This window comes from Sinocyclocheilus grahami, unplaced genomic scaffold (assembly GCF_001515645.1).
Source record: "Sinocyclocheilus grahami isolate Dianchi unplaced genomic scaffold, SAMN03320097.WGS_v1.1 scaffold2.1, whole genome shotgun sequence".
NCBI lineage: Eukaryota > Metazoa > Chordata > Actinopteri > Cypriniformes > Cyprinidae > Sinocyclocheilus > Sinocyclocheilus grahami.
This window is the reverse complement of record NW_015505181.1, coordinates 1,525,898-1,537,871: the sequence shown is the minus strand read 5'-3', so window position 1 is coordinate 1,537,871 and position 11,974 is coordinate 1,525,898. Positions and strand designations below refer to the sequence as shown.

Here is an 11,974-nt window from a genome sequence, read left to right as displayed (position 1 = left end):
CCTATATATATATATATATATATATATATATATATATATAAGTATATATATATATATATATATATATATATATATATATAATTCTCATTTAGGCCATACTTGACCTGAATAAATTACTGAAATTATGGATGGATCAGATAGCATGAATATTTAATTTGTTAATTTCACATTAATTGTTTTATAAAATGTTTGTAAGTTATTAACTGCACCAAATTAACACATTATACTGACAGCATTATTGTTTTTATATACAGCCAATTATAATTACTGCAGACTAAAAGGTTGTTCACAATGAGAACACTAACTAAATTTCACTGACGATTATACATTTTTAATAATTGTTTTAATCCTATGAGAACAGAAAGATCCACACCACAGCTATGACAATAATGACAGAGGCACAATATTGATGAGGTGAAGTAATGAACGATAAAGCACTGCCAGTATGTCCAACTTTAAAGAGCTCAAGCATTTAAAGCAACAGATGAATTGTGTTTATAATAAACAGAACATTATAGTCCAATGGTATGGACACTAATATATTTGTAGTTATAGTTCTTGGTGTGAACTGGTTTAATTCCAATTTTACAATTAAAAGAGAGCCTTCCAGAAGGAGATTTTGTTTTGTTCCCAAAGTGTATCTAAGTATCCACACATACACACACACACACACACACACACACACAGGTATAAGGCCTAAAGCAATGCAGAGCCAGAAAGTATTAGACTCCACAATGTGAAACTGAAGAATATTCCGCGCCCAGATGACAAACACCACTTTTGATCCTTGCACACTGGAGAAGGAATTCATAAAAGGTTTGGCAACACTTCCAGGAGATGAGTCTGAATAAAAAGACCCAGGGCAAGATGCACTGCATCAGTGTTTCAGGTTCTTTTGTGAAGGCAACATGATACATGTAACTGTTCTCTGTCACAGAGCTCAATGAAGAATGGCTGACTAAATACACCTTCCTTTCTTCCTCATACATACAACAAACGCATCTCATTATTTCCTGGTTAATTATTAACACCAAGGTAGGTTATAAGTTCAAAACATGCACAAAGGCATTTTTAGAAATACAGTGTGACATGATGGTGGCATGATTTTTATTATGATCTGCGCTGACGTGGCTCCATACCGAAACCGCACCACAGGGGTCTGGAAAAGACACACTGCACAGCTTTTGCCTCAGGGTGCAGATGCAAGAAGCTACTGGATACTTGTGACTGATAGTTTGCTTTGTTCTGCAAATATATCTCTGGAGTATAAAATAGTCCCTCTTTTGTAGGAGACTGAACAGCTTTGGATATGTTTTCAAAAGCACGTGGATAGGCAGACATGGGTTTTAGTGAAGCTGAGTCTCCAAACCCTGCCATTTCCACAGGGGATGAACATTAGAAGTAAATGTGTGATGTATAAACCATAGTAAAAATAAAAAAAAAAGAACTTTGAGAACTATACACATGCTTTAAAGTAAATATGATCTTAAAGTCAAATAACTGAAATGATAAACCACCTTTTTCTTGAAAAATCAATATTAGTTAATGGACAACAACAATATTGTGCAAAGGACATGCCACATGCTACACAATATTAGACAGGAGTTGTCTATGATAATGTAATTTAATTCAAATAGAAGCAGAAGTATATGATATATCTAAATAAATAATATTTAAGCCTTTATATTTAATAAATAACATATTGTTTAATAAATACAAATATTATATTATAAATATAGACTATATCATTCAAAAGTTTGGGATTAGTACAATTTTGTAGAAGGAATTAATACTTTTATTTAGCAAGGATGCATTAAATTAATTAAAAGTGATAAATGAATAAATGCTGTTCTTTTAAACTTTATATTCATCAAATGTATCACGAAAAAAATGATCATGGTTTGCATAAAATATTAAGCAAACTGTTTTTAACATTTATAATAATAAAATGTTTCCTTATTTTAAAACATAAACCAGTTATTTAACTTATTTCAATTTTAATAATATTTCACAATATCACTGTTTTTACTGTATTTTTGATCAAATAAATGCAGCCTTGCTGAGTGCAACAGACTTCTTTTCAAAATCATTAAATAAATCATATCGACCCTAAACTTTTGAACTGCAGTGTATATGAATAATATTAATAAAATAAGTCAAATAAGCACAAAATTATGTGTAATTAAAAAGCATAGATAAAATATAAAATATTAAACTAAACTAAAATTTATATGAGTACACCTGAATATTCAAAATTATCTTAAATATAACCAAATATTCAAATGAGTAAACACTGCTCTGACAGAAGCAAAGCTTATTCCACCTGATTTTATTTTAAGTAGTGTCAAAGGTCACCAACACCTGAGCTGTGGCTCGTCGTGCATACGTCTTTTCTATTGGTCAGTTTAAAAGCCAGGTGCTATAAAAAAAGCAGTTTTACTAGAAACCTAACAAAACCTGCAGAGACATGACATCAGATTCTTGAGCATCTCCAGCCCAGCCCTTAGGGGCCCCACAGAGCCGGAGGAAAGAGACATAAACACAGTTACCAAACACATAACGGTCTCCCTTTCTCCACAAGTGGAACGAGCACACCTACAGTCGTATGTTTTAACTATAAACACAGTTCAATACACGTCCTCAGATGCTATCCAGCATGCACCCTGTCTAATCTAATACAGCCTCACAAACAGGCTAAGCATAATCTTATTTTCTAAATTATGATAACTCACCACAACAACGTACTCTCAGTGCGCAACCAGAGGCGTATCTACTCAGAAATCACAGCATACTTGTGATCTCTCATATATGCTTGCTCGAAAGGTCTATGAACTCAAACTCAGCTGCCTGGGATCCTGATGAAAATATAATCTGACATTATGTTTGTCCTTCTGGCACGTGGTGTGTAAACACACTCGGGAACGCATGCAAAGATGCAAAGTCCACTGCATGTGTGGGTGCTCAATTAGGGTAAATATGGATTCAGTTGTTTTGACTAAAAACAGATACGCGGTCATTGAATCCTGATTAATTCAGACACACAGTTTGCAGTTTCCTATGACCAAATTACCTACACTGACACCAAATATCATGTTTACCTGTCACCCCGCCCATGCCTTGTTCCTGACAGCATTCGAAACAGTTACCAAAAATACACAGAGATCACCAACCTTAAAGGCAAACTTGCGGTTGATGTTGTCTGATGCCTGGACTGGTCCAATCTTGAAGCTGAGAAGAGGAAGGCTGCCCAAGACTACTTCTTCCTTCTCGTCTGAATGGAATAAACATTGAAAAAGGAAAAGAAATAAGCATTAATCCTAAAGTAAAAGGAAAATCCAACAATGAAAAATAAAAACAAAACATCTGTATTCCAACCTAGATTTTAAAAAGCTGATTCTAAAATTAGGTGATAATTCTGTCCTAAATCAGAAAAGTCCAACTTCCTGTTGTGTGCCGCTACACTGGTGATGATAGGCAGTGGTACTGGAAAAGCAGGTAAACTGAAGGTGAATCCCATAGATATCCATTTTTATCTCAGCGTAGCGCTAATGACACTGAAGCGAGAAGCGGCACACAGCCTGGGAGAGAAGAGCTCGGGCTGGTTAAATAATGGAGCACATCATTAAATTTTCAGCATGAGCACAAGCGAGGAGGGCAATGGAGATCCAGCGTTCACATTCTCGTTCTCCTGTGCTGAGAGCTGCTGCCGGGGGAATGCAGTGAACCCACCCGCGCGTGTGTTCTTACAGCACTGTGTGTGTGTGTTTGTGTGTGAATGAGAGACAGGGAGGGACGGAGGGAAACGAGGGGTGGAGCAGGTTGTGTTTGTGCTGTATAGATGTGGGTAGAGCGAGAGAGAGAGAGAGAGAGAGAGAGAGAGAGAGAGGAAAAGTTAGCTATCATCCCTCAGTGACTCAGTGCTGCAGGAATTCTGGCTCTCGACCAGCTGTACCTGCACTGAACAACCAATCAGAGCCTATTATTCTGTCAACAAAAGCCTAGGTAAAAACAATCCTGTGTAAGAAACATATATTGACATAGAAACCTATTTCTTTTATCCCTACAACTAACGTGACCTGCCAGAACTGACGCTACGCTAGATAATTAAATTTTAAAAAAGTTTTTTTTTACTTACCCTTTTGGCATAATGTTTTCTTTTGTTTTAAGCATAAACTTTGTTTAAAACAAGAAAATAAATCAAATAAAATAAACCAAAAAACTATCTTAAAGACATATTCAAGTCTTTTGCTCAATTTTATATTATTATATATATTAAATTTATACTTGTTGGGTCTTTCCCAAAAAGACTCATGGCTGTATTCGATCAAAAGGGTGCTTCTACTAAATACTGAGCAGAGGGTCTGAATACTTAGGACCATGTGATATTTCAGTTTTTCTTTTTTAATAAATCTGCAAAAATGTCAACAATTCTGTGTTTTTCTGTCAATATGGGGTGCTGTGTGTACATTAATGAGGAAAAAAATGAACTTAAATGATTTTAGCAAATGGCTGCAATATAACAAAGAGTGAAAAATTTAAGGGGGTCTGAATACTTTCCGTACCCACTGTATATGAATACTTAGATGGGTGTCGTATTCCCATAGGTTGATGGGGATCAGCTGTGAGTCAGCTGATGCGAGCTTGACTAACGTGACCTGCCAGAACTGACGCTACGCTAGATAATTAAATTTAAAAAAAGTTTTTTTTTTACTTACCCTTTTGGCATAATGTTTTCTTTTGTTTTAAGCATAAACTTTGTTTAAAACAAGAAAATAAATAAAATAAAATAAACCAAAAAACTATCTTAAAGACATATTCAAGTCTTTTGCTCAATTTTATATTATTATATATATTAAATTTGTCTGTTTTAATTTATCTGTTAAATATTTTTAGATGTGTTCACTGGATAACAAGGTAAAAATACAGATTTTTATCTTCTTAATCTGAACTGTGTCTAATCTTTTACATATTTTCTTTGATGGGTCATTTTACAGTAGAACTATTACATAACATACGGGCTGACATATCAATCACACGCACAATCACTCACTCCATAATAACAGGTACATGTTAATACAAAAGCTGAGGCAATAATGTAATTATTTTCTGTTTTATTTTCTATTTTACATAAACAAAAGCTATAAATAAATATAAATATAAAATATGTCACTTGACAAAAGATGTCACATTTACCGTGGTTCATCAACTTTTTGTATGCAAAATCCAGTAATTTTTTATTGGAATCTCCACAATCTCACAGATTTCTCAATGGGTTCAAGTTGGCTACTCGAATTTGCCATGATGGCCAACAGATCGCTATTGACAATGGACCTTTATGCTCGCAAAATTTCGTTAAGATTTCATTAATTTGTCTGCACATTAAGACTGGTGTCTCAGAGGGAAAATAGATCTGTTACTGAGCAACTGATATTTGTCAACATACACTGCTAATCATAACCCCAAATCTATTTTCACATTTAACAATCATTTCATCGAAGTTTCATTTTTTCTGTTACCCTCTCTTCCTCGTACTTGGCATACAGCTCATATATCTGCAGCGATGACAACAGTGGGCCATTTTTCATCGCCTCTCTGTGTTCAGAATACCAATTGAGGCATTAAATTGCTCTGTCACACATTCTCAAACACAGCACAGTTGGGTAGATGAATCTGGGGTGATAAGAGGACGTAGGTTGTTGCGCCATCACCAAGATATTAAGGGCAGCTGTGGAGACGTATGGTATACAGCCATCTACTGGCTGTTGCTGATTGTGACTTTTAAGTAATTTACCTTTTTTTTAAGGAAGGAAAGAAACTTCCTGGTGTTCCTGGAGTGTGTTACTAACACATGCTATTAACATCAACTCTTAATTACTGTAATGTTGTTCAACTGTATGCAGTTATGTTTTTGAATGTACAATGATCTTTGTGTACAGTACTTGCAAAATTTATTACAAAATTGATGAAAGTATCTTCTTTTGTGTTCTATGTGACATAAAAGCCAGTAAATTATGATTATTTTTTTTATTGTTGGGTGAACAGCCCCATTTCACTGTATGGTAAATTTGCATTCCATTAGAAAACTTTTTTTGGGCAAAAACAGACATGCAACATATAGTAAGTACAAAAATAAAAATTTTAAAACGAGTTGCATTTAAAATCCGTTTTGGCTGATAATCTAAAGGGATACATGCTTGAACACTTTCAGCTAGCATCATGCTTCTGAGCAAACATAGTGCTCAAAAACCAAGATAACCTCACTGTTTTTACATGGGTGATTGGCGGTCACAATCTCACAAAACTAGTTTGTTTTTGATACGGCATGCAAGAATACAGACGCACAGGAACAAGAAGCCAGTCTCTGAAAACTGAGAATACGCTAAGAACAACACTAAGAGCAAGCGAAGAGTGAGTTTTACAGGAAGTCTGACATGTTTGGAGATGTTGGGAGACTCTGAGAACACAGTTTCTCATATTTGCATAACCTCAGAGAGTATCACTGTCAACTATGGTCGGGTGCGCACACATAAGTACACACAAATACAGTCATTGGATCGAAAATGATATTCCCAGACGGTGGAGTATGTGGATTTTAAATCAGTTAAAGGGGTCATATGATGCGATTTCAAGTTTTCCTTTCTCTTTGGAGTGTTACAAGCTCTTGGTGCATAAAGAAGATCTGTAAAGTTGCAAAGACTAAAGTCTCAAATCCAAAGAGATATTCTTTATAAAAGTTAAGAGTCAGCCACGTCTACCTGAAACGGCTCGTTCTAACACGCCCCGACATTCCTACGTCGCTCTGTGGGAAGATTTGCATAACGCTGCCCAAATGTTCACGCAAAGAAAGAAGGCGTAACTTTTATTCTCGCTGTAGTATTGTTGTTTCCGCCGCCATGTCGTGAAGACGCTAAAGAAAAGCCCACTGAATTTTTTATTTAATTTTTTTTGTATTTCTGTTCTTTTCTTTTTCAAATAAAAATGTCTAAACATTCTAAAGATAAATTTACAAACAACAAAATTGAATTAAGAACTATAGAATAAGGAATAATTCATAAAACAATTTTTTAATTATGAATTATGTAATTTACTCATCCTCTTTCCTTCCAAAGACTTCCTTTTTTTTCACGGAATATAAGAGGAGAAAGAATGTTGTTATTCTTTTCCATGCAACAACAATGACTGGAAAATGAAGTTCCAAGCTTCAAAAAACATCAAGAAAGAAAATTTAGCTTAAATGTATACAAGCTAATTATATATATATATATATATATTTTAAGAATACTTTACTTGAAGACAAGACAAAATGATTAAAGATGTTATTAAAGATTTCTTTCTACCTTTTTTTGTGGGGTTGTGTGTGTGGGGAGGGGGGGTGAAAGACAGAAATTCATGCTTAACAAACTTAAAAGAAGATGGGTGGAAAGGAATCCACTGAAAGCCAGTGAACTAGCGTGTTGCTGTTGACATTACACTGACTGTGGCTGCAGAGAAGGGGCGGGACATGTGCTGGACATGCTGTCAGCTGACGTGCATCATCCACACCTGCGGTGCAACCTCTCATGTACTGATATGCCCAGTGCAAACCCACTCCTTTCCAAGAACATGCTATCTGCCTATGGAGTATAAATTTAACCACAAAGAGCATAGGTGACAGAAAGGTGTGAAGTGTTCCAGTATCTTGCAAACCCAAAATAGAATATTTGACATTCTTGTCAAAGAATTCCCTCTTCCTCAGGAATTATTAGTAAGATAATATTTCACAACGCCATTCATTCTTCAATACGCTGACCATATTTACTTCCCATCAGGGCATTTCCTGATGGCATTAACTATTACGGACCCTGCATGTTTTCAGAGTTCTGTTCTGCTCAGTTCTTCATACACTGGCCACATCTAGGGTTTTAGACCTTTCAGACTTGATTTATATTCCAGGAGCACCAACATTATGTCCATGCTTTATATTATTTACACATTTACACACACACACATATATATATATATATATATATGTGTGTGTGTATATAAATGTGTAAATATATAAAGCATGGACATAATGTTGGTGCTCCTGGAATATAAATCAAGTCTGAAAGGTCTAAAACCCTAGATGTGGCCAGTGTATGAAGAACTGAGCAGAACAGAACTCTGGGATTCAAATGAGAGAAGAACATGAAGGAACATCTGGACGAAGCTGCATACCAACTATCCTAACACCTTCCTCTATCCCACAGTGCCTCTGGATAATGTTGATTCTCCATGCATGAGCTGTGACTGACCTTTGCGGCTAGTCTAAAGGAGACGGTCATGTATTCCCATCACACAGATCACAGATGAGAGCGTGTGATGGATGTGTTTGGATAGTGTGGGAACTATTCTCCACTAATTTACTTCACACTTAAAGGTGAAGTGTGTCATTTCTGCACCAAACTGAATTGCAAAAAATAAAAATGTTTTCCACTGGCCAGACAAACAGATAAACAGTGGAAAATTTCATCCAAAACTCACATGACAGGTAGAGCAAATGTTGCTATGTCAAATCAAGGATACCTAAACAAACTGAACTGCTATAGAATAGAAACTGAATTGCTAAAATAGAATGTTAGCTATTTTTACCGTTATCAGGGAATTCAGGGTTTTTTTGTTTTCATTTTATTAGAACTTATACCGTATCTCAAACACATAAAACATTATCTAAACTTTTAAAATACTTTTAGTCTTAATATGTGACCCTGGACAACAAAACCAGTCTTAAATCGCTGCGGTATATTTGTAGCAATAGCCAAAAAAACATTGTATGGGTCAAAATTATAGATTTTTCCGCTCTCTCTCGCGCTCCCTCTCTCTCTCGCGCTCTCTCTCTCTCTCGCTCTCTCGCTCGCGCTCTCTCTCTTTCTCTCTCTCTCTCACGCGCTCTCTCTCGCTCTCTCGCTCGCGCTCTCTCTCGCGCTCTCTCTCGCTCTCTCAAATTCAAATGAGCTTTATTGGCATGACTTGCACAGTATTGCCAAAGCATTGTCCATTAAATGAATAAGGAATAAACAATTATATAATACATAAACAAAACAACAATTGATATATAAAATAATTAAGTAAATAAGTACGTGTAATTTCTTTTTTTTTTCTTTTTTCTTTTTCCCTTTTTTTTCCACAAACAAGAAACAAGAAAAATATTAAAGACATTGTTAAAAAGAAAGAAAAAATAATAATAATTAAAAAAATAATAATAATAAATTGTACAACAGTACATGTAAGCTCTCTCTCTCTCTCTCGCGCTCTCTCTCTCACACACACACCATGTGCAAAACTCCGCATTTGAACAGTCAATAGCAAATACTTAAACTAATAACAAAACAGTAGCTGATTCAGAAGCGCCAGATTGTCATAGCAAAGTCAGAATTACCTCCTCTCCTAGGTTCATGAAACGGTCGTCCATAAAATGCATTGCTGTTCTGTTGTAAGTAATCTTAAAGATTCCTAAATGCATCTACTTTCGGAAGGCCAAATAAAGTGCTTTTGCTTTCGCCTAGAAACACACAGCGTCTCCCTGACATGGCTGCTTCAACACAAACTGCGGTTACTGAAACTAAGCCGTCTTTCTTTGCGTGCACATTTGGGCGGCATTATACAAATATTTCCACATAGTGAGGTAGATATGTGGGGGCGTGTTAGAACGAACCGTTTTAGGGGGCAGAGTCTTAACTTTGATAAAGAATATCTCTTTGGTTTTGAGACTTTAGTCTTTGCAACTTCAGGGATCTTATCTATGCACAATAAGCTTGTAACACTCCAAAGAGAAAGGAAAACTTGAAATCGCATCATATGACCCCTTTAAAATCCTGATTTTTGGCATAAAAGAAAAATCTATAATTTTGACCCATACAATGTATTTTTGGTTATTGCTGCAAATATACCCCAGCGACTTAAGACTGGTTTTGTGGTCCAGGGTCACATATGTTGATTTGCTGCTCAAGAAACATTTCTTATTACTACTAATGTTGAAAACCTTTTGTATCATTGTCTTTACGGTCACTTTTAATCAATTTAATGTGTCCTTGCTGAATAAAAATATATTGACCCCAAACTTTTGAACGGTACTGTAGCATTTTCATGGTATTTCATTATTCTTCAAAAAAATACCATGCATTTACAGTGCTTCATAATACCACGGTACATTTTTCATTGACACAAAATAGATAATAGTTTCCTAAGGCCTTCATAGAGGATGTGTGCTTGTGCTAGACTGTCATTATAGATCTACTTTTATACTTCTCTTCTCCACTATTGGCAGCACACAGCCTGTGTGCTGAAGTAATGCCATGGGGTAAATTCAAATGTTTTACAGAACAAACTGGTTTGGAAAAATACATTAAAATCATACAACTCTGAGCTCTTGGGAACTCACTAAATGTTTAACCTAATTCACAACTTACGTATGTATAAACCAGCATTTACATAAACAACTTACCTTTATAGTAGAAAAGACATCGATCTGTCAGCACGAACCAGCGCTTGTTCCACTGTTTCATACCACTGCTTGCCTACATAACAGAAAATGAGAAGAAGAAAAAAAATCAAGACCTTGAAATTACATCTAAGTGTCAAGACGTTTTTGAAAGAGAGTGGCTTAAGTTCAGATTATGGAGTGATGGCTTTGGGCTGTGTGTGTGTTTTTTGTTTGTGTGGATGATGATGAGGTTTAAGGATGAGCAACAGTACCTGTTTGTGAAGCCAACCCTGCTGGGCCACCTCAGCGTTGGGGTTGCGCCGCATGGAGTTGGAGCGCTTCCCAAACATGGCGGCTCTTTTGGGTGTACGTGTGCCCTGGTGGGAGAGTCAGCTTGAGCCGCCCGGTGGCTAAAGCTTCTATCTTGGAAAGCTTGCTGTACTGCACGCTACCATCCGCAGTCAGTTTATAGCCATACGCAAGTCATTATGAGTCTCTGAAGCTAAGAACATCACATAAACATAAGGAACAGAGCATGAACACAGATCAAATGAGGACATAAAAACACACACAATCATAAGCGCAAAGTGGGAACACGTACACGACACTAACAATTACTACATTAGGACATGATTCCCACACTAGAAACATCTCTGTGCTAATTATCTAGGATTTATTTCGCCATCGCTGCAAACAGCGGGTATGCTCCAGCAGCTTCCTGTGTCGTAGCAGGAAATTAATAAAATTCAGTTCTGAATGCATCTCGGTTTTAATGGCATTGCCCCTTATTAATGTGCTATTGGCTCTCGACTCAACATTACATTGATGCGAAGGAGAGTGGGATCTTGACAGAGATAAGTGCATTTTCTTTGTCCAAGAGGAGCATTTTAGTAAATTTATAAAGGAAGTCAAGGAAATCCTGACACGTTTATCCTCCATATGTTATGTGATGTAGTTCAAGACTAATTAATAAAATGCTTTCAGTGTAATTTATCCTGACAGTGCTGATTGTTTGTATATATTTATGTTTCCGCAAGTCTACAATTACTGTATAGTGGCTATCACACAAAAAGGCAGACAAAACAGGGCTGGTCTGACAAGTAACTGTTTCCCTGTCACCTCAAGGGCGTTCACACTGACATTTGCTGCAACAAAGAGACGGAAGTCATTTATTTTCAATGAGAGTTGATGATTTCCACCGACATGAGACTGTGTAGTTCTGACGTCAACTTTTTACGGCAGTCACAACGGTTCGTGAAAAATCACAGCTACTTTAAGCAGGCTGTGTGAATTTTACTTCAAAACTTTAGTTTTGAAACTCATATGGTAGTTACATAGTAACTAGATCTCAGTTATCATGAAAAAAGCCAGGAAATTTCAGTTTTGACAATATGGGACCTTTAATATTTTTGTGGAAACCGTGATTTTTTTCCCCCCAAGTTATTTCAAAGTTCAAAAGAACAGCTTTTATTAGAAACAGATTCCCCCCCCCCCCCCCCCCCCCCCCCCCCCCCACCCACAGAAAAAGCAAAA

The 11,974-nt window shown here is 36.3% G+C and overlaps 1 protein-coding gene across 1 annotated transcript in view; it reads right to left on the bottom strand.

Annotated features, from left to right (window-relative positions):
- LOC107553145 (pleckstrin homology domain-containing family A member 6-like) overlaps positions 1-11,974 on the bottom strand; it is a 66,404-nt gene that overhangs the window by 28,568 nt on the left and 25,862 nt on the right. The window contains exons 3-6 of the mRNA XM_016235307.1: positions 11,263-11,308; positions 10,714-10,818; positions 10,463-10,535; positions 3,171-3,271 (exon numbers count right to left, since the gene is read on the bottom strand). Of these exons, the coding sequence (XP_016090793.1) occupies positions 3,171-3,271; positions 10,463-10,535; positions 10,714-10,818; positions 11,263-11,308 (325 nt within the window). The remainder of the gene's footprint in view (positions 1-3,170; positions 3,272-10,462; positions 10,536-10,713; positions 10,819-11,262; positions 11,309-11,974) is intronic.